The following is a 24,217-nucleotide window of genomic DNA, read 5'->3' as shown; positions in this document are numbered from 1 at the left end:
TGAACATTCAGTTAGAATTTTAACCGATTGTTCGGTATTCATTATTATGCAAAAAAGGGTATTCTGAGCATCTCGATACAGAATGAGTGAAAAGTTTTGTGAAACAACATTGAATTAGTAACATATCACTTTTTTACTGCCCCATAAGGCACACTTCCAAAATTTTTCTAAATGTTAATATCACTTGTAAACATTTTGTTAGATATCAAAAGTATTTTACTGACTTTTAGCTTCTGTATAATAGAAGTCACAATTTTCATCATCATTATTATAGTTTTCGTTTACTTAAATGGAATTTTAATAATTTAGCATGAAAAGTATTTTTATGAATATCATAGTATTTTATTTTTGGTTTTTCTTCATGTTTTAAAAGCAGATTTACAGTTCTAAAGTGGAAAATGTTTGTTTTCCACTTTAAAAGTAAGAAATGAAGGTATATTAAAAGAACATTTTCATAAGGCATTTGTGCTTTTTTCCTCCATTATTTTTGCATAGATTTTAACTTTCCTCCTTCTTTTGTGTGTTCACATATGCTTTGAACTGTCCACATTTGTAACAAAAAAAAAAAAACTTTTTTAAAAGCTCATTTTTCATTTTGGGCTGTATATTTTCAACGTTTTATATTCTTAACATAGTATATGTTACCATAGTTCCAGTCTCTCTTGTAATGTACCTCTTGTATTAATGTAAAATAGTTCTAATATTTTATATTTTACAGGCATTAACTTGTTATCAAATGCTTTTTCGGCATTTATTTTATTGCAAGCATATTGAAAGGCTTTTAGGACAGTAAGTATTATTTCTCTGTTACACTGTTTTATGTTACTGCATTTAATTTGAAAAAAAAGTTCTTAAAACTTATTTTTCATCAAAATTTAATTTTTTAATGCAATTTTCAGTTTGTTTTTAAAAAGTTTGTTGAATTTTAATGCATGTCCTTATCCTTTTCAACTTTCTTTATCTTCACATCACTTTGATGCAAAAAAATAAGAATTGATTAGTTCCAATTGAAGGAAATTTTTTCACAAATAGTTAAGATGATAGCTACTGTTGAGCTGTGAGATATGTATACAAACCCCCATCCCCTCACAATTAATAATTATCAATTACCTTATTAAAAATCATTGATAACTTTTCACTAAAAGAAAAGAAATAAAATACCCTGTATAATTAATTATAATAATAATAAAAAAGGCTTAAAAGTTGATAACAGTTGTTTCTTGTTTGCAAATTTTATCATTTAATCATCTTTTTATGTTGCACGATTGTACTTTTTACTTAGATTTCCTACTTAAATACATAACATTAAAGTAACAATATTTGAAATAAAAAATGGAAATCACAATTTCTTGTTCCCAATTTTTTGCACTTATTTTTAATGTAGTTTTAAATGTTACTTTGATTTTATTTGAGATAGAATTATTCACATTTCATTTTACGTCTAATTGGATATTTATTTCCAAAATTTTTAAACATTGTACTAAGTTATTAAGGATTTTATTGAAATGAATATTAATTGTTGCCTAAAGTAATCAATGCTTAAAATCAAGTAATGTTTCCCATGAGGATGAAAGTATGAAAAATAGAAAATAAATAAAATACAGTTTCGTAAATTATTTTAAAGAACATATAAAAACATAATTGGTTTGATAAAAGTAATAAAAAATATTTGCAAAAATATGTAACTACATTTTATGAATGTGTGGGTGTGCTGGTCTCATTTTATAGGGAATTTTATTCTCTTCAAGTCTAATTTCATCTAAATTCTTGTAAAAATTTATTAAACATTATTCAGGATTTTTCAAGTCAGGTCGTAGCTAATATCCTCAAAATCGCGTAAAAAGAACAAATCATTATAATATAAATTGTATTGCTTCTTTTAGTTAAACATTGTAACCCCCTTACAATGTTAAGCTATCAGAGCAAAACCAGCAATATTATCAGAAATATATGCTGTGAAATCCCTTTACAATGAATACCGATACAACGAAATATCTGTTTCAACGAAAGAAATTTTCAGCTCCAATTTGATTTCCATTACGTTGCTTGAATTTCATCATTACTAAACCTCGTTACAACGAAGAAAATTTCTGGTAATTTGAAGTTCGTTGTAACAGGATTTCACTGTACTATAGTTATGTCTCTAAAACTCAAAGCTAAAACAATCAACTGCACGTAAAACTTATGAAATTAGCTGTAGAGGCCGTAAATACGGAACATTGCTTTCCTTCTCGGTGGCTTGAAAATCCCAGATTTGTAAGGGTTTTCGACCCCCCCCCCCCCCCCAGAGAAAGGAAAGACAATTCCCAGGATAGTGGCCTGTGTTCTTAGACGAGGACTTGTTAGGGATTTCGTTAAAATGACAGTCATTTTATGGCTCCTTTCTGCATATAGTATAAACCTGCATTTAGTGAGTACAGTTTGTTTACAGAAAAAGTTTTTGTATTTAGCTTGTTGCTACCACATCTTAGAAGTTGGTTTGAAAGGAGTTTTAATTTGCAAAAGAGGTATGTCCACTAGCCCTCAACCAGATATTTTTCAAGAATTTCAGGATGAATGATATAGATAAGGAGCAATTCAAAGCAAGTATAGAAGATTAAAAACAAAATAAGCAATCAAGGTGAAATTCTAAGCTTTTTTTTTTTTTTTTTTTTTTTGAGAAATAAAAACAGTAGCAGCTTATAGGGATGTTTATAAGTGGTTCATTCCACTTTGCTTAACTTATTTAGGGAGTCTTTTTTCCAAACAATGTTACTTTTCGAGTACCTGACGCTATTCATCACACAAGATGGATAACAGAGGCGATATAACGTATTGAAAAGCAAAGGGATGTAAGTGGACTTTTTTAAGTTCCTCATAAAATGCGTTTGAAGTGCAGATCCTAGGTAGACTTTCATTGAACTTTTTTTCTAAATCATGCTATATATAACAGCCGCTACCAGAGCTAATAGTGCCATCTCTTGCCCCTAAGCAGAGGAGACATTCCCCTATCATTTGTAATGATTATCTCGAACATTTTAATTTTGGCAATTACATTCCTTTGCTTCTCATTGCCTCATATACTCTTTAAAAATATATCTTCTCAGGGATGAGCTTTCCTTAATCAATTTAAAAATAAAAGGTATTGATCATATTTGGTTGTTTATCAACAATATTTACGGAAAAGTGCGGTTTATTTTCTGCGATCCAGCTTTGGCCTCCAACCAAGATCTACAATTAGTAAAATCTTTGGTTCAATACAAGAGTATTTATGAAGATGATGTAGATAGAACTACTTAAAATAACTAACCATTTGTGGTCCCTGAACTCAGACAAGGTTGCATTTCCCTTTTTTGATGATACTTTAGGAAGAAAAAAAAAGATCAAAGCAAAGAAGGCTGCAAAATTAAAATCCAAAGTAGGAGATAATGAAGATGATTGTGACGATAGGGATACAAAAGCACAGCTCAATCTGAAAGAAGCTTAGTTTAGTGGACAAAGAAGTAGATTTTTTATTGGTAGTCCCTACTGAATTTTTGCAATTCTTAGATTTATTTTATGAGAATGAATGCAAAGCCAGTTGTAGTTTAGCAAATTTTTCATGTATGATACACACTTACTGCTAAGTTGTAATTTATTTTTAATTTTTAGGGTTTGGACTTTAAATAAGAGGGCAAAATCTTTGCCTTCGTCTGAAAGTTGTTTCTATACCTCAGCTTTCGCTCTTCGTCAACGCATGCTTAATTTTATTCAAAATCTTGACTATTATTTGACGTTAGAAGTAATTGAACCTCATTGGATTGATTTTTTCAAACGTATATCACAAGTAAGAAGTTATTTGATTATCTGAATGCTATAAATTTTACTTTTTCAACAGGTCTACTGTTCAGTGCAATTATACTTATACGTTGCTTTTCCATTATGACCTATCAAATAATTTCAAGAGAAACTGCTAGCTAAAAATGCCTTCCTCAAACTAATAAAGAATAAATAAAATTCTTAAATGTTCCTTGCCGGTTTCTATTGATCTAAGTTTGAAGATTTATGAATATGTTTATGTATATATAAACATAGCTGCCAACTTGTACGATTTAACCGTACATTGTGAGATTTTTGGACATTTTGTACTATTCTATGATTTTATGGCAGATTTGTACGATTTTTAGGTTTTTAATTTCTCTGATGCGTTACACATCACGCATGATGCATTCCATTTTGCTATTATCACGTGCAGCAATGTGTTTGTTATGAGAATTACACATGGTGTTCGAAAGTTTGCTATTCATTTCAGTAGGACTAGACAGAGCTGCGTTTTTTCTTTATCAGATAACAGCATGGAGAACATTTTAATGTGTAAGAACTTACAGAAAAACTATTGTTTTATACAAGTTTTTGATAGACAATTTTTTGAAACCTGTGAAGTCAGCAACTTTTCAAAGTTTTGGTTCAAAGAAATAAGTTTATTTATTTGCTTATTTTTAAATTTTTTTTTTTCTTTTTTGCTTATAAAAGCACAGATCAAGTAAAGGTAAAGATTTAAAAATATTATCAAACTTTAAATTTTGATACTTTGCTTTACAATGGTCAAGAAAGCGTAGAAATATAGCCACACCGCGTACATTGTAAGATTTTTTAAGTAGGCATGTTGGCAGCTATGTATAAATGTGATACTCACATATCTGTCAGATTTCCACTTTGTATAAAAATGGCTCCCTGTGTAAATCAAAATTTGTATATTTACACCATAAATTTCAATTCATTAAAAATTTCCTGGATTTTCAGCATAATTTTTCTATGCAGACATTTTGTTTATAAGTAGGGTAGACACCAGCAATGAACATTTGGTTGTCCAAGAAAACCACCCAGGATTAGTCGTCCAAAAAATATAAGATAGGTATAAATAAATAACATACATAAATGTACTTTTTATATTTATTTGAACTTTATCAGTTTTTGTGCAAAAACAGCACAAACACTTTTCTTTTAAGAGAGTCTAAACACAAACTATAAATCAGTGTATATGCTTCAGAAAAGCATTACTGATATTTAAATGATGCAATAGCGGAAAATGTCTACTGCTTTACCTACTTTTTTATTTATTTATATTGATAACTGTATCTACTTATTTCTCTATCTTTCTCTATTTGTATCTATCAGGCACGGACAAGATGGGGGTAATGACCCCCCCTCGCCCCTCGAGTGTGCAAAAATAGCCTAAATCTTGGTTTTAGAAACTTCTGTTTTGAAAACTTTGCCCCTGACCCCACATTTCTGCTCAAAAATGACACCCATGACCTCCCCTTCCCAAACCAGAAGCTGGGTCCGCCCTTGATATCTATCTGCATGGGTGTAAAAACAAATGAAAACCCTCACCCATGAAAAATTTCTCGCTATACCACTGGTTGCGATTTCTTTCCACAAGATTTTTGAGAAGCCTCTCTCAGATCTTTTAACTCCGGAGTGAGATTTTTCCTTGGCTATAGATATACCAACAAAAAAGTTTATCCAAAGCAATTTTATTCTGAGTATGAGTTTTTTGTAGCTTGTGTTGAACATTGGGTTATAGATAGATAATGTTGGCCTAACTGTCTGTATCTTTTTCTCACTGCAGCAATTTCTTTACAGAATAGCAATTTTATAAAATCTTGCATTTAATCATCCTTTATTTTACCCATATCACACTCATTCTTTGTTTCCTTTTGACTGCCTTTTTACATGCGAAAATGAAAATTATTTTCTGATTTTTAGGTAACGAATGTAGATGAAGTACTGATTTGCCATAATGACTTTCTAGATAAATGTCTCAATGATTGTATGCTTACAAATCCAAAACTGCTACATATTCTTGGAACACTTATGAGACTTTGTGTGGAGTTTTCAGAATTTTTTGAAGTAAGTAAAGAGTATTATGTTGGTATATTTATTTATTCAGAAAATACTTTCAGTTTAACAATGCAATAAGAACCATTATTTATACTTCCAATTTGATTTTATGTATAAATAACTAGCCGTAACTGCACAACTCAGCTCGTGCTATAAAAATAAACAAAAAGTTCTTAGAGCAAATGTAAATTTTGCTCTCCACTCTGACATAAAAAGAAATTTTTTCCCCTATTAGCATGCCCCCCCCCCCCCCCCCCCCCCCCCCCACTTTAAGGCATTTTCGTTTTTCTGACTTTTGACCCAAACAGGATGAAAAATACTGAAATTGCATGGCTTTGTAAACTATCACAACACTGTTAGTATATTGTACTACACCTGAAAGCTCTCCCATGTATTTTTGCTTCTATATAGCAGACTATTTTAATTGGATGCATGAAATGAATTGGAACATATTGAATTTAGCTTTCAATGCCCCTTCTTTTTCCTGCATTCGGTATTTTACTCTCACAAAAAATACTGAAAAACCACATGTCTGGCTATTACAATTCACTTAGCAGGGTTGTGGATCGCTACAAAACAAAATTCAGTGACCTCTCACTTATACGCAACCAAAGGGGACAAAACGAAATTTTCGAACACAAGTGAGATTCGAGCATAAGTGAAAAACCCAAAAACAAGCTTAAATGCAATAAGTTAACATCAGTTATGGTAATACTAATAGTACACTACTTATACTAATGAATAAATAAGCACACAATTTCCGTTTATGCATTGTAATTCAATAAAAATGTAAAATTTGAAGTAGTACGTTTTGTCGTTTTTTATACTGTACAGTACATAAGCGAATTCCCCAGAACCAAAAAAATGTCGCATGATTAGAGCTATAGTCTAAGGGGATGCAAAAGATCCTCAATAAGAAACATCAATGCTTAATACTTGACCGCGACTTTTAGTGACGTCAACTTTTTTGTAAATCAATCACAACACTAATTCCACCCCCAACTGCACACTTGTGCGAAAAAGAACGCATTCTTGGAAGAATCTGAACAATGGAATAAAGGTGTGTGAATGCATTCCAAGAGACAGAAAAAGAAGGGTGCAAATCCTCCAATAAGCAAAGCGTAAATAGGCGATTTAACTAAAACTTAAAAAAAATTTATCGTGCATAAGTGAAAGGTGCATTTTAGGTTTCACGTATAAATGGACAAGAGTTTTCATTGTTCTCCTATATCATTGGCCGGGCCCGTGAGAAAAACACGCATAAGTGAAAAACGCGTATAACAGAGGTCATGTATAAGCGAAAAATCACTGTACTTTAAGGAAATTAAAATAAGAAAGAAATGAAGGACTTAAAAAGCCTAACCATGGCAGCATAGAATAAAATGATTATAATTTGAATGGAGAAGAGATTTTTGAGCTTCACTTAATTCACTTGCAACTTTTTTTGAATTGAGATAGAATGTTGAATCTTCAACCTTAGGTCAAATTAGATCTAGAATGAAAAAAGTCGTTCTTTCCAATGGTGTCAAAAAGAAATTTGTGGGACAATTCATTCACTTTTTTTGTAGTGCGAATAATTCCCAGCTCAATTAAGTTAGAGAATTGGAGCAAATTGCATAGAACGCATAAAAATCTGATCATTCCAACAGTATATAATATTAATATGTGAGTGTAATATTTCACCCATATAATTTGGGAATTTATGTGAAAATTGGGCCTAAATTATAATGAAGAAAGAGCTAAAATTCAAAAAATTTTTGAACTGGTCTGCAAACCTTTTCCAGGCTTAAAAATGCAAACTAAAAATTTCAGCTAAATCGGTCTGGTAGTTCTCAAGTTTTGTGCGTCCAAACACACAGATGCTTTTTGGAGACCTCATTTTATACTAGGTAGAGATTACAGAGGTCTTTAAAATGAAGATTGTATGAAAATTGGTTTTTCGTTTTGTGCGTCCAAACACACAGATGCTTTTTGGAGACCTCATTTTATACTAGGTAGAAATTACAGAGGTCTTTAAAATGAAGATTGTATGAAAATTGGTTTTTCTCTCTAAATTATTTTTCACACTTGACTGCAAATATTTTTGTACACAATGCAAATGTTCATGTCTGAGAAAACTCATATATGAAATTGATAGTAAGATGCATATTTTAATAATCTTAATATCGTTATAGACTGCTACAAGATCAGATGAGGCATATACATCAATAGGAGATAGCATGTTAATCTCTTTTGGTGAACAGACACTTCCAGAAGTAAGCATTTGTGTGATATTTCTTTCTGCTTTCAATGACTTCCAGAGAAGTGAATGCAGCTTATATTTGATATCATTTATCTAGTAATTAATGTAAAATATTTCTTTTTTTAGACTGAAGTGAATCAAGTTGCTCACTTATTCAAAACATATAAATGAGCTAGTATGAATATTGTCATGCTTTTTGTATTTTTGATTTATTTGAATGTTTAAAAAATTGAAATCAGAACATGTAAAATAAGAAATATTTAAAATAAAAATTTAGTATCAAAGAATTTGGGGTGAAAAAGTAATAGCAATTTTTTAAATATTAGATTTGAATGTTTTTTACTTTACAATTTCAATAAAATATTTATGCGCAATGTGATTCTTGTTATTCTGGTTAGAAAAATCTAATTAATAAAGAATAATTTTATAAAAGAATTAAGTTAAAACAAAGCAAACATTTATAGTCCTAAAATTAAAGTACTTTACAACTACAAAAAGAACCAAATGCTACTCAATGAACAAAAAGAAAAAACACTTTTCTAATTGGAGTTTCTAATTTCTAACAAAAATTTTAAATTAATCACAGTTGCTGTGATTGCTTCTGGGTCGATCATTTTATTGAAGTGGACTAACTTTGTAATTGGTATTTTTGGCTAAACAAACAAAATTTTCAGTCTACTTTTTCTTTCTTTATTTTTGCAAAGGAACCCTGAATTATCTGGCATGCATGAAAGTTTGAATTTTCCAAATGCCAGACTTTTTTTTATGGAAATGATCACTATTATGATCTTTATTGTTTTTGTAAATTTCACTCCTCCAACATAAATAGCACTCCCCGAAAAGTGTTAAGCAGTATTTTCACTACTTGAGCAAAAAAAAAACTGCAGCTGTATGTATGGTCTCTAGCAAATATAGTGTCTCCGGGAAAAAAAAAAAAAAAAAAGAAAGAAAATCAAGATGGAGGATATTGCCAAAAAAGTATATGATGTTTTATATCTGTCAGTAAATTATTTCAAGTGTTTACTCTTGAGATCTTAATAGTGTAGAAGCTCTCTATTTAGCTTGTATTTTATATTCCTCTAAAATTATATTAAATTTAACTTTTTTTGTTGCTGCTTTTCTTAGAAATAGGCTTGCTTGATCTATTCCAAGAGATAACAGGAAATATATTTATAACTTTTCAATCAAGGGCAAAATGATTTATTTATTTTTTTAGTGTTAATGTTTAGCTGTTGCTGTATAAGTGATTCAAAAACCTTTTGTGCCTAATCCTTCTTCGAACATTTTTCTTCTTTTGTATGCTAAAAGTTCTAATTACTTTCCAGATAATAATTCCTTTCTTTCTTCAGATGTCTAGTTTTCCAGCTAGTTTGGAAAATTTTCGCCAACAAGTTGAACATTTTGGAGAAAATTTTGACAAAGCAATTGTTTGCATGCTGAAAATTTTGCATGATGTTAATCAAACAAAGCATACTTCAAAAATTATCAACATGCTTTACAGGTGTGTGTGTTTTTTTTTTTTTTTTTAACATTTCAGTTTATTTACTTATTTATATAATGTGTAAGTTATATGAATTATGTTAAAAATTTCTTATGGATATTTTTCATTTTAATTTTCGTATATTACACTTTAATTCTCGCTTTTATTAAAAACTTTACTGTACATAAAATATTTCATGTTAATTGTCAAATTATTAGTTTACCTTGTAAATTTCGATATAATTTTGTAAATAATTTTAAAGTATATCGCACACCTAATACAACACCTGCACAAGTCAAAAATTGTCGATTATGAGTTATATACATGTCCTGGTGCATTTTTATTAGTTCTATTAAAATGCAAGACAGCCACAAACAAAAACAAAAAAAAAAAATTAACCTTACTTTTGATATGTGTCAGTGTGTTACTATAAGAATTTAAGCTAAGACGCATTACAATATAAATTGATTTTTCACGAAAAGTAGTTTTTGCAGATGTGGCAGTGTTGTACTAGGTGTGCGATACATAATTTGAAAAATACAGTTGGCTCTCTATTTAACGACTTTCAAGGGACTGTAAAAAAATCGTTCTTAAGTAGAATGCTTTTAAAACTACAGTGGAGTATCCAGGACCATGAAAAATTGTTAAACAGTTAGCCAACTGTATGTAATTTAACCATGAAATCCATTAATGATTAAAATAAATAATAAGATGTCCTTTCAAATATTCAACTTTTCTAATAAGCCTTTTTAAAAATTTTAATCGTAACTTGTATGCACTTTTTGATACCATAATATAAAATGTACTGTTCTCTGAGAATATATTCAAAAAAATTTTAACTTAATAATATTGGATTTTGTTGTTTTATTGCATTACACTTTTTCAGCACATAAAGTAGCTAAAATAATTTCCATTTACTCTTTACAGATTAGATCTAAGTCCCTTCTATGATGAACTAAGTGTGAAGTTTGAAAATCAGAGTACTGTGTCTGAGTGAAACACTCATTTTGTAAGCTTCATTTGATTGGTGATACTATAAACTTGTTACAACACACTGCAATCTTTCATATAAATTTGTAATATAGTGTATATAAAAACAAAGTGAAACTTAAAACAAAGCTGTTGAGTGGCCCTATTGTTAATGCTCTATCCATTTTTGACTCACTTAGTCTTCCCCAAATCTGTCATGTTGTTTGAAGTAGATTCATTAGTGTGCCAAACATGGAAATTATGTATCTGTGTATGAAATATTTATTTTGATGATTTTTGTTTAATAGTTTCTTGTAAATAAATCACTAGTGAAATTATTCTGCTTTATATCTCCTTATTTTTAATTAATCAAATTACTTTGTGCAAGATTAAACTAAGTGCATTTTGTTAATTGTCTTGTGATTAAAAGGTTTGATGTTGGAATAGTTGAACCCTTAAAATCAGACCCCCTCCCCCCATACATATATCCTTATTTTTCTTTGGAAAAAAAATTGAATTGATAATTTTGCAATATTTAATCTTATTTTCATATTTAATGTTGAGTATCTTCATATAAGCAATTCTTTAAATGCATTATAATGCTGTTACACTTGAAATCCTTGATTTTCAATGAAAGTTTTAACAGTAATAAAAATCAACTTTTAATTTAATATTATTTAAAAATATTACAAGGGGTTTTTTTTCTAGCATTGAAAACTAAATTAGTTCAATATTTTCATACATATTATGTTTTACACTCTCAAACTTTTCTAGACCAACATTCACCTTAACTGGCAAAATTTTACCAATAAGCATTTTTAAACTTGATCATAGCATTTTTTAGAGTGCCAAATATTATAAACATCCAACTTGTACCAACTAAACTTTTTAATTTTCTCCTAACGCGAAACATTTTCCTCCCAAAAATGAAATATTCTTGCTGACACTTTCATGTAGGTGGTCAAAAAGTGGTGGCCGCATAGTAACAGATTTTTATGAAATTTGATATACAGGCTCCTTTTATGCCTATATAAAAATATCTAAAATATTTTTGTTTTATATTTTTTATTTGAATAGTTACATGCGATTGAAAATTGGTCAAATTGAACAGCATTCTTATGAATTAAATACTAAATGTTGCATTTTTGAAGGCTTGTATCTTATTAACTATTTAATGAAAACTAAAAGTTATATGTTTTTACAATCTATGGAATAGGGTAATTAATCTGATATATTTGTATTATAAAAGAAATACCTTACTTTTGAAGTTGTATTTTAACTCCTTTGTCTTCAAAATCAATTTTAAACTTAGTGACATTTTGTAAAATGATCATTTTCCCCTTCATATAGACCCAAAAATTCAAATGAGGAAAAATTCAGAAAACATTAAAATTTTGCAAGAATATAGAGCTGTGTTTCTACTCATTACTTGAAGAAATTCGAAATTGGTTTTCAATTTCCAAACGTAAAATAAAATTCAGAAAAATAGGATTTTCTTTGTGTTTCATGGGTCAATTCCATACAGGTTCGACGGATGGGTGCGCTCGTCCATGTTTAATTTTTTTGAAATTCATATCCCTAAAAGCTGCATATGAGAGATCTTTAAAACCGTTTTTATTTTTGCTCTCAACTGGTCCTTATATTTTTTAGAGGTCATCAAAAGTGATTTTCGTAGTCAAAAATGGGACTTTTAGACCTTTGCATTTGGCCAAAATCTATATGAATTACATTTACGATAGTTAATTTAACGCTTTGATGTTGAAGTGCATAAGTCGATAGTCTTACATGCTGAGTTATGTAGCTGTAAGTTAATAATTAAAATAATGGCAACAGGTTAACGTTCAAGGTCAAATGTAAAAATTTTACTCATTTTATGGGGGGATAACTGGCGTAGGGGATGGAAACACAAAGTGAAATACGGCAAAAACTAATCACTTGAACCATGTTAAAAAGAATAACATTTGTTGTGTGTTTGTGTACCCTTTATAGGTTATAGCTCCTCAAAAATCGGAAAGTTGACAAAAATGACATTTATAGACCCCTGTAAACTAAAAGGGGATGAAATTAAAAATAAAATTTCTTGGCCAATTGAATATTTCATTCAAGTACTATACATGTTATGTATATTGTTTTTTGTATTTGGTTTGTAAAAATGATATAGGTCTTTGAAATTGAGCAATTTTGCTAGTCAATTCGCACACTAAAATAGATATAAAAAGATTGAAAACTTCATTGCGCATTCTTAGATTACTTATATTGTGCCCTATATAATACATTATACCGAAAAAACATATTGTAATTTTCAAAATAATTATTTTAACTTGATAACTTAGAAATATTTGGACATGAATGAGTAATTTATACTGTATAGAACTTGTACGGATTGACCCCTATGTGAAATTACGAGAATTCAAAGAATTAGATAAACGACTAAATGATGCAAAAGCAAGTATATCTAACATTTATTTCAATTTTTAAAAAATGTACTGGTATAATGTGAATTTTATTTAAAAAAAAATTGCAGATAAAAATTATATATCAAGTAGTAATAATACATAATATTAACTTCAACAAATGCATCAGAAGAAATGTCGTTTTTTTTTCTTTCTCTTTTTGCTCTCCACGAAAAATCTTTCAATCTGGCTAAAAATTTGTGGCCCATTTTTTGTAGAAATATCCAGTTGAAGACATTAATGGTAATTTCATTAATATATTCCTGGTAGTTTCAGACAAATATCATTTTTAATTGGTCATGTGGATTCAGTAACTTAAGAAAATCACTTATCTGAAAAAATATCGATGCATAAAACCAATGTGTAGAAAAACATTACCTAGTCACAAATAGTTACTTTACATATATAACAAACAAATGAAATTATTGATGTTGGATTTAGGACTAATCTCTAAACTAATTCTCTTCAAACATATGCTCATTTCACTGATGACTGAAATAAATGTGAGCCCTCAATTTTATAGCAATAGGATTGAAGAAATTTTGAATCTACAAATGAGAAAGATGCCTTTTTCAGAATTAGGCAAGTGATTGCACAGACAGTGATTTCAGTTGAACTCTTTTAGAAACTGTACACAAATACAAAAGTGACGACCAGCAACTCTGGGACCAACTAGATGATGCTAGTCAATTTATTAGTCCCAAAAAAGAGGATCAATGGCACTCTAAAAGACTACCCCCTTGTTTGTTACACCCTCTTTGGGTAAGCTGTTATCAAGTGCACACAACCCTTCTAAAGTAATAAGTTTTCCAAATTAGCCTGATATTTGAATAGCTTAAAGCAGTGACCCGTCGTCCAGCTTTCCATGCAAAAATTTAACCCATTAAAATCTTTCATATTGATGAGCTTAAATTTAAACAACTGATTGTGTCCCCTCCGATTCTCTTTTGCTGCAGGCTATATAACAGACGTCCCTCGTATAACACGGTACTTGTACAACACTGTTTTGATATTACAATGTACCAAATTTGCGATTGTTATTACATGGTATGAAACTTGAATTTAATACTTCATGGTTTTGATATAAAACGAAAGTTACTTAGAAAAAAGATGGAATTTTGTTTTTGTTTAATAGATTTTACTTATAAGAGTTATTATGAAACATTAATAGAAGTTAATGTTTCATAATAACTCTTCTAAGTTTTTACTTTGTTTTTGTGAAACTTGGTTTCGATATAACACGGTACATATCCCTTGATTCACATTTTTTCTAAGTCTCGTATAACAAGGTTTCGATACAACACGATACATATTGACATGATTTTTACATTTAAAAAAATAAGTTAAAAAGTCATTTTTAAAAGTCTCATTTAACACGGTTTCGATGCTACACAGTACGAATTAACTGTGTTATACGAGGGAAGCACGCTTTTTAAGTCTGGTATCATAATCTAAATATGAAAGTCCCCTTACTAGCCTAGTAGCCCTTCTCTGAACCTTTTCCAATAAAGAAATACCTTTCTTCAGATAAAGAGACCAAAACTGAACAGCATACTCCAAATGATGTCTTACCAAACTTCAGTACAAAGGCAGAAGAACCTTCTTAGAATTGTTGGAAGTAGAGACATTGATAAAAGCAAAAGCATTTTATTGGCTTTGCTATGCAGCACTGTTGACTAAACTTGAACCCTAAACTTGAACTTGAATAATAACTTGTAAGCTTATTTCTGAGACCTAAATGTAGTACTTGACATTTTCAGTAACATTAACTACCACATACCCCACTTATCTACTCACTTAGAAATATTATGTAAATCCTCTAGGAGCTACATGCAATATACCAGCCAGCCTCGTTAATACATTCAGAGCAAGCCGTTTCGTCCCCGTTATAAACTCATCAGTCTGAAATAGTCAATAACTAAGATGGAGGCAAATGTCACCTACAATTCCCATAACTTTGACATTATCAGCAAAACAATCATAAAAATAAGGAACAAATGGAGCCTAAAACAACCGTAAACAATGGACATAAATAAAACAGTTCATAAAACCTAAAAGCTACTGAAAGAAAAGTTACTTGAGGAAACTGTTCCCGAGTCTCTTATTCATGATTCATCTAAGGAATCAAAAATAATTAATTGTGTGTGGGGGGGGGGGGGGCAAATTTAACTGCAAAAAATGTGTACTGTCGAATCTAATTTTAACAAAGTCAAAAGGACCAGCAAAATCATTCGAAATTTCTTTATACTGAAAATAAGAATTTTGACATGGCTCCTATGCAATTTGAGTTGGGGATTACCAGTCTTTGCTAAAATGAATTTTAGCTTCAACAGACTTCCTTAATACAGAATTTGATTGTATAATAAGATTCGTATGTATATTTTCATATGGATAACATTTCTATTTGAGCTGAAATGGTTGCCCATAACACGGGTAAACAAAGGTTTTCTTACATGAATCATTTATAGTGTGTCTAGGGTAATTTCTGGCAGATCTCAAATATCCAATCAGAATTTTTCAATTTCCTATTTTTAATGTAATCATAGATTTTAAGTGATTTATTTTTCCCATGTTTTCCTTTATCACATAATGATTAAACTCATAATAAACAATTAAAATCTGGTCATAAAGACAAGAAATATCTAAATAGATAGTCAGGTTTGCTGGTACTGCAGTGGTAACATGGTGGTCAATCTTGATGGAACCTATTTTCGTGATATACGCTACAAGAATTGAACCATTTTCTGTTTTTATATTTAAATGCAAACATAACGAATTGATAGATTTTTACTCTAAAGAAAATGCTTTAATATACTGCAATAGTGTTGACTCTTACGGATATGTTCGTATTTTAATATTAAACGGATGAGACTAGATATTAATTTTTTTGAAAGTAGTTTAAAAGCTATATTAATGCATGATTGAAGCACATTGTCTTCCGTATCTTCAATATCACTAGCGTATTCAGTCAAAATGAAGGAAATATGGAGATTTGTAAGCTTTTTTTAGAAAAAAATTTAGTACAACATATATCATGTGAAAATTATTACTGGCCTAAAATTAAACTAATTTTTTTAACTTCTTGAGTTTCATTCAGACAATGCTATTTTCTAATCTGCAAATGGAATAGCAATGACAAGAAGAATTTATTTGAAAAAAAAAAACGACTGGCTCTGTTATTCTACTGACCTTTCATATTAAATTAGGCATTTTCAAAAACTTTGTATTACTGGAGCTGAATTTGAATACTTAAAACTAGAATTTTTCTATGTATTATCAGGGTTCATACTCTATTTGGATGAAAAAATTCCATGACTTTTCCAAGACTTTTTCATGACTTCATAAAATTTTCCATGACCTTGTTACAAGAAAGAAATAGTACTATTTAATATCAAATTTGACAATTTTTTCAGAAAAAGCATTAGCAAAACTCCTACGTGAGTGCCACTACCTCATCAAAGCACTTGTAATTACAAAATTATCAGTGTACACCTAAAAAACTATTCTTATTTGTCTTCATTTCATAAATTTAAAATCTCAAAGCAAAATAAAAATACAGTGAATGGAATATAATGATTCTTTAATAGGGCTATCTCTTAATTTTATTAACAGGCAGAATGATAATGAATGGGACAAAGGTTGAATGAGTTATTACTGAGTTTCAATAAGATTTGTTCAAAAGTTGCCTTTTAATGTCAACTGCGTATTTAACCATAAACATAACCTGACAGTATTTTCGTTTTTGAAGGAACGACACATTCTTTAGTAAATTCATGTATCTAAACCAGATATTTGTTTAAAAAAACTTTTGGTAGTGAATAAATTTTCTGATTAATAACTACTTGTTAACTTATTTGCACATTTTTAAATGCATATAAATTGGTAAGTTCAGAAATTCCAGAACATTGTGTTTGATTCTTGACATTGAACATAGCAGTGAGTAGCAGGGATTACTTTTGTGAGCCGCATGTTGGGTACTACTGTTTCAGAGTGTACTAGAATTCCCCTATTTCTGTATCCCAATACTTGACTAAAGATCTTCATTTTCTAAAATCTTCAACAATTTAAGATAAACTATGATAAGTTTAATAATAAAGTTTTTACAAGTGATGGAAAACTCGGATGCAATTGAAACACATTTTTTGAGTGGGCGAAATCAAAAATGTGCAAGTTTGATTCTACAGAATATATAAGTACTGAAAATAATGGTAAATTAAAAATGAGTAATGGTCCAAGTGGTAAAATAACATTGTAAAAAAAGATGAGTGACTGCTACAGAAGTGGATGCAATGAGATTTCAAAATTCAGACTTGTTTTTGGGATCGTTCAATTTTCCAGTTTTAATAGCTTTTATGTGCAATGCTGTTAAATCACTCAAGATTTCTAATGTTCTTTTAGATACCATTACGTTCTCTTTGGCCAGGACATTTTTCCATGACTTCAAATAAATTTCCATGACTTGGGGAAAAAAATGTCAATTTTCCATGACTTTTCCAGGTCTGAAATTTGCTAATGGTTTTTCCATGACTTTCCAGGATTTCCATGACCCGTACGAACCCTGTATTATTGATGTAAAGGTAAAAACACGCATCTTTGGAGGGCCCTCCACTATCCAAGTGAATAAATGCTTGCTGATTAATGCTAGACACTTCATAGGGATGTACCTGATGCTAAATACAGAAAGAAATGAGCAGTAGCTAAGTTTTTGATCATTATTTTAGTATTAATCATTTATATGATTTTTTCCATTTCTTTCAAACTTCAGTCTAGTGTTACAAAACATCTGTGGGTGACTGAGAATTATATTTTACATATTTAAATTCAGCGCATTATTTTATACAGGTATTATGCTCCATGTAACAGAAAAAAAAGGGGGAGAGGGTTGAAGACTAGTGTAATTTGAATACAGGAACTCTTTGTTCCTGTTCTTTTTTTTTTTTTTCCAGAAAATGAAATTGAACAAAAGCAAAATCAAAGGTATATTGCATCAATAGCATAGAAAAATATCATTCTTTACAAAAGAACTTGGAAAAAAAGTTTCAAATAACATGAATAGAAAAATCTATTTTAATACAAAATAAATATATATATACAGTTTGCTCCTAACTGTCATATATCGATATGTAACCAGTTAGTGGTAACCGTAACTGTTACCTTTGTGCGTGAAGTTTCAGTTCTAGTTCTTGTTCGTGATGTATATAGTGTGTATGTGTGTTCGTGATGTGAATAATGGGTAATAAAAGTATTGTGCCGTAATAAATTAGGCCTCGCCTCTGCTATGTGCAAATACACACATGCCCACTCCATCTCAAAGGATAAATACATCACAGCTGGCGACGAAATGATTTGCGAACCCGTGAAGTGATGAAATTCTTCAGCGGAACTCTCGTGAAGTGTTTCGACAGAATCTAATGGATTAGGATAAAGCTCGATGCAGCCAAGGTCAAGGTAAAAGTTTTTTAATCAATCTTCTAGTAATATTTTATCATGGAGGCTCTGGTTCAAGCTTTAATTGAGCAAAACAAACTTTTAATGGACAGATTGGCGGTTACGCCAGAAACGAAACCAAATGAAGGTTCAAAAGTTTCTGTTCATTTTGAAAAGTTTGAAGAAGGTCAGGAAAGCTTCGATTCATTTCTTGAACGCTTTGAAGCATATTTAAAGGTTCAAAATGTTCCTGAAGACAGACGTGGGTTAGCTTTTATTTCAAATTTATCCCCGAAAATGTATAATTTGCTCAAGAACCTGCTAGCTCCTGATAATCCTTCGGATAAAGATTTTGATTGCTTGAAAACTACTTTAAAAGAGCATTTAAATCCGAAACCACTAATTATACCCAGTAGACATGTGTTCTTAAATCGCAAGCAGCGGGAAGGGGAAACGGTTAGTGACTATCTAGCTGAGTTAAGATCCCTTTCAGTTCCGTGTTGTTATGGGGAAGCCATGCTCAATGTAATGTTAAGAGATGTGTTTGTTAGTGGGTTGCGGGATAAAGCTATTCTTAATAGAATTTTTGAGGAAGATGATACGAATTTAGAAGGAACGCTGAAAATTGCTTTGGCTATGGAAAAAGCTCTCAAAGGTGCATCTGAGCTTTTAGATAAAACAGTAAATGTCCATCAGATGGGAGAAAGGAAAATTGAGAGGCCAGGTGGGAAAAATAAATATAAACAAAAAAGTAAACAGAAAGATGCATTCAAGGCTAAGAATAAATCGTGTTCGCGTTGCTCCGGAACGAATCATGATCGTAACAATTGTAAATTTATAACTAGTCAGTGTCATTTCTGTCAGAAGGTTGGGCACATAGAGAGAGCTTGTTATGCAAAACAAAAGTCTAGAGAATGTAAACAAAGACAAGTTAGTGTCGAACTTGATTCCGAAAATGGAAACCAAAACTCAGTTCCATTACATAGCATTATTTCGGAGGAGGGGAAAAGACCTCCAATAATGCTGACGATTACAGTTGAGGGCAGCCCTATAGTCATGGAGTTAGATACTGGTGGAGCGGTTTCTGTGATGAATATAAAGAAGTTCAGGGAAATTTCTAAGAAGCCTTTGCAAAAGACTAACCTGGTTTTCACTACGTATAATGGGGGGAAAGTTGTACCAATGGGAGTAGTAAATGTAAACGTTGAATATAACAATCAAAAATTGAAATTAAATTTATACATTGTTAGGGAAGACTTAGACACCATTTTAGGTAGGGAATGGATTTTCAAAATCAAAATAAATTGGAATTCAATTAAATCAATTCGTGCGCATGGGAAATATGATCTGAGTAAACTACTAAATGAGTTTAAAGAATTGTTTGATGATAAATTAGGGGAAATAAACAATTATGAGGTAAAATTGGAACTTAAATCAGACGTTACACCGAAATTTTGCAGATCAAGGCCTGTTCCGTTCGCCTTAAAAGATCGTGTTGAACAAGAAATCGACAGATTAGAAAGGGAAGGAATTATAGAAAAGGTGGAAACATCTGAATGGGCAACGCCAGTAGTACCAGTCGTAAAATCAGATGGATCAATACGTCTGTGTGCAGACTACTCAGTAACCCTTAATCCTAGTATAATGGTACAACAACACCCTTTACCAAGGTTGGGGGAGATATTTTCTTGTCTAAATGGGGGAAAACAATTCTCAAAATTAGATTTTAAACACGCTTATTTACAACTTAAGGTTCACGAAAATAGTCAAAAACTCCTAACAATTAACACAACCAAAGGGTTGTACAAATGCAAAAGGCTTATGTATGGGCTAAACGCGGCTCCAGCTATTTGGCAGCGCTATGTTGACGGTCTGTTCCAGGGAATGGCAGGGGTTAAAGTGTTTATGGACGATGTTCGTATAACAGGACCTACTCAAGATGCACATTTTGAGGCACTGCAAACTTTTTTTCAAAAATGCAAAGAGCATGGATTAAAACTAAATTTGAGGAAAAGTAAATTTTTTGAGGAAGAGATTAATTTTTTGGGTCACAAGATTGACTCCAAGGGTTTGCATAAAACAGATGAAAAAGTCTGTGCAATAGCGAGTGCCCCTAAACCAAAAAATGTGCAAGAAGTTCAAAGTTTTCTGGGGTTAGTACAATTTTATGGAAAGTTTTGTCCAAATTTGGCCACAATTGCTAATCCGTTGAATAATTTAATGAAAAAAGAAACAAAGTTCATCTGGTCGAAGGACTGTGAACAGTCATTCCATAACATTAAAAAGGTGATTTGTTCCCCACAAATTCTGGTGCACTATGACCCTGCACTTCCAGTAACATTGGCAACCGACGCGAGTCCAGTAGGGTTAGGCGCGGTGCTATCCCACAAAATGTCCGACGGAACAGAAAGACCTATAGCTTTTGCATCAAGAACTCTTAACAACGCAGAGAAAAAATATTCACAAATTGATAAGGAAGCCCTTGCAATTGTGTGGGCAGTTAAGAGATTCTACCTATACCTAAAGGGACGAAGATTCATTCTTATAACTGATCACAAGCCATTAGTTGCAATTTTTGGATCGAAGAAAGGTCTACCAATTTTGGCAGCAACACGACTTCTTCACTATGCTTTGACTCTTCAATCCTTCCAATTCGACATCATCTACCGTAACACCAAGGACCATGGGAATGCTGATTTTCTCTCAAGGTTACCGACTCAGTCAGAAGAACTGGAAGTCCGAGATGATGTTACGCTCTTCCAACTGCAACAGATTGAGACACTTCCAGTCACTGCCAGGGAATTAGCCAAAGGAACAGAGGAAGATGAAGAAAGCAGACCACTGTTGCAGGCACTTCGAAGTGGAGAGGGTCTAAAGGGGAAGGAAGCGGAATACAGTCTCCAAGATGGTTGCATCATGTACGGATCTAGAGTCATGGTTCCAAAACAATTCCAGAGCCGGGTGCTACAGGAGTTACACGAAGGGCATTTAGGGATTGTAAAGATGAAAGCCATAGCAAGATCATTCGTGTTTTGGAAGAACATAGACAAGGATATAGAAGAAGCAGTAAAGAATTGTGTCCACTGCGCGCAAATTAAAACAGATCCCCAAAAAGCCAAAGTCCACCATTGGGAGTACCCAAGCAAACCTTGGGAGAGGCTACATGTTGATTTTGCTGGGCCATTGTTCGGATATATGTATCTGATCATCGTGGATGCACATTCTAAATGGCTGGAAGCGTATCCAATGAAGAATACAACAGCATTGAAGACGATCGAGTGTCTTAGGGACTGCTTCGCGAGGTTTGGACTTCCACTGATGATAGTTAGTGACAACGGGCCTCAGTTCAAGTCCGATGAATTTAAGATCTTCCTGAGCCGAAACGGGATTAAGCACAGACCTTCAGCTCCATTCAAGCCTTCCAGCAATGGTCAAGCTGAAAGGTATGTGTTTACCGTCAAGCAATCTCTTCGCGCCATGAAGGAGTACCCCGGCACCATCCAGCAAAAGCTCAGCACCTTCCTGATGCAGTATAGGAAGGCTCCGAACATGACAACCCTCCACAGCCCTGCAATGCTGCTGATGAAGCGTGAGATCCGGACACGCATCGACCTGGTGAAACCCGATCTGCACGCCAGGGTCCAAGACAGGATTAGGAAGGATAACTTTCAGTTCTCGGATCGTGTCTTTCGCATAGGGGACAACGTGGCAGTGCGCAACTACCGTCACGGTGATAAAAGGTGGAAGTTCGGGAAAGTAGTCAGTAAAGACGGACAACTCCACTATACCATCAACGTAAATGGGCAACTGTGGCGGCGCCACGTTGACCAAATGAGGGACGGTGGGAATCTGGAGAACCAGGAATGGGAACGAATCGGCAAGGCTCCAAATCTTGCTTCCAGGGCCCACTGTTCTACTACGACAACAGCAGCGGATGCTACAACAAATGGGAGTTCAGCAGAGCCACCAGCTGAACCAGTCGTCTTGCCGGCCAACACCAACCAGGCCGAACCAGCGACGGATGGCAACACCACCGCAGCCAGTCCTGTGTCGTCAACAGCAGATCCGCCTCCACTGCGCAGACCCACAAGATCTAGAAAAGCTCCACAGAGACTGGATTTGTAAAGGGGAAGGGATGTCATATATCGATATGTAACCAGTTAGTGGTAACCGTAACTGTTACCTTTGTGCGTGAAGTTTCAGTTCTAGTTCTTGTTCGTGATGTATATAGTGTGTATGTGTGTTCGTGATGTGAATAATGGGTAATAAAAGTATTGTGCCGTAATAAATTAGGCCTCGCCTCTGCTATGTGCAAATACACACATGCCCACTCCATCTCAAAGGATAAATACATCACACTAACTATCCGTCTGATAGGGCAGAACGGGAGGCCAGATGACCAGAAACCACTATATAGGCTGGAGTTTTATAAGTATTAACTCATTTATTATCCTGCCATGTAGTGCAGACACACAATACAAGATCTTGAGGGTGGTTCAAGTTTTTGAAAAATTGAAGTTTCACATTTTGAGAAATTTTGTATCGTACAGATACAGAATTTAGTTGCAAAATTAAAAAAAAAATTGAGTAAATTTTATTTTACTGTTTGGCAATACTAGGTCTATTTGAATTTTACGAAAAGGAAAATAAATATTCCTTGCCACACACACACAGAAATTCTAAGTTTAGCAATGAATGTGGCGCCATGTGCAAAACGTGTACAACATACCTGATTTTCGAACTAGACCAAGTAGGAGTTTACTGTACATAAATGTGTGTTCTTACCCGGTTTTTATAGTTTAAGTTAGGTTCTAGTTATTAGTTTGAAAACTGATCACAGAATTTCTTTGAAGAATTACATCATGAATGTTTTCACATTCATCATCAAATTTAATTAGTTCACAATACTTGTAAGATTCATTTTCATCTTTCAGAAGTTCTTTCAAAGCATCAAAAAAGACATGTTTCTGTCTGAACAGTTCAGAATCACTCAGACCATTTTTATTCTTAAAAGCCATCATTGCTTTGAGCGGTTGAGCATATTCAACAGCACAGCGAATTCCTCTGTCTTCTGCATTTCTTCTAAAATGATACACAGTTATGTTATAAATTCTGTCTTTTACACCTGCATGATCAATTTTGAATTCTGGTAATTCAGTGCATCTTTCAATATGAGTTTCAATATTATCAATGTATTTGGGCACCTTTCCCGATTTAGGAAATAAAATAAACAGTTTTGGACGAACATCAACATGATGGATTGATTTAAATTGTTCTATTCTCTGATTTAGGTGATCAGGTACAAATATTTTTTATGTAGCTGTAATAATAGCATAAAGCTGCACCATAACCAATGTCAAAATAATTGTTGTACATGAAAACAGCTGTTTCTGCTCGACATTTTCTAAGGAGAATTATAGAAGTTAACAATAAACAAAAATCGTAAATAAATATCTGTAAGGGTGGAAGCTGAAAGAATACAAATAATGCTGCACAAGAAGCTGACATGCAAAAAAGCACAACGAAAATGTCCTTTACAATCCTTGAAGAAGGAACTGGAGGGTGAAAAAAAACTTCAGTTTGTTTGCTCTGTTCGTGCAACGTCCATAGGCGTCGTATTATTTTTGAAGAAACATAATTAAGGATGCAAATGATCAATACTTGCATAACACGGATTGCTACATGGAAATTCATAGAAAGTTTAAGCGCGATCAAAATAGAAATCAAAAATTAAAATACGAACAACCGTTTTCGAACAAAAAGTAAACAAAAACTGAAAACCGT

General features: G+C 32.3%; 2 protein-coding genes across 2 annotated transcripts in view; both read left to right on the top strand.

The window, feature by feature from the left end:
* The window catches only part of LOC129227501 (gamma-tubulin complex component 2-like), a gene marked incomplete at its 5' end in the record, with an annotated part of 53,808 nt that extends 42,836 nt beyond the window's left edge, over positions 1 to 10,972 (top strand). The window contains 6 exon segments of the mRNA XM_054862076.1: positions 719 to 789; positions 3,631 to 3,805; positions 5,728 to 5,871; positions 8,037 to 8,117; positions 9,454 to 9,605; positions 10,512 to 10,972. Coding sequence (XP_054718051.1) covers positions 719 to 789; positions 3,631 to 3,805; positions 5,728 to 5,871; positions 8,037 to 8,117; positions 9,454 to 9,605; positions 10,512 to 10,581 — 693 coding nt within the window.
* A 7,521-nt stretch (positions 10,973 to 18,493) lies between these two features.
* Positions 18,494 to 22,558, top strand: LOC129228616 (uncharacterized protein K02A2.6-like). The gene is made up of 2 exons (XM_054863298.1): positions 18,494 to 19,157; positions 20,769 to 22,558. Exons 1-2 carry the CDS (start codon positions 18,494 to 18,496, stop codon positions 22,556 to 22,558), a joined length of 2,454 nt encoding a protein of 817 aa, XP_054719273.1.
* The last annotated feature ends 1,659 nt before the right edge of the window (positions 22,559 to 24,217 follow it).

This window comes from Uloborus diversus, chromosome 8 (genome assembly GCF_026930045.1).
Source record: "Uloborus diversus isolate 005 chromosome 8, Udiv.v.3.1, whole genome shotgun sequence".
Classification (NCBI taxonomy): domain Eukaryota; kingdom Metazoa; phylum Arthropoda; class Arachnida; order Araneae; family Uloboridae; genus Uloborus; species Uloborus diversus.
This window is presented reverse-complemented; position numbering and strand designations above follow the sequence as displayed.

Excerpts from the sequence above, each read along its gene's own strand:
- LOC129228616 (XM_054863298.1), top strand. The coding sequence starts at position 18,494 with ATGGAGGCTCTGGTTCAAGCTTTAATTGAGCAAAACAAACTTTTAATG. Across the intron at positions 19,158-20,768 it reads AAGGAAAATTGAGAGGCCAG|TAACATTGGCAACCGACGCG; the intron begins GTGGGAAAAATA and ends CTGCACTTCCAG.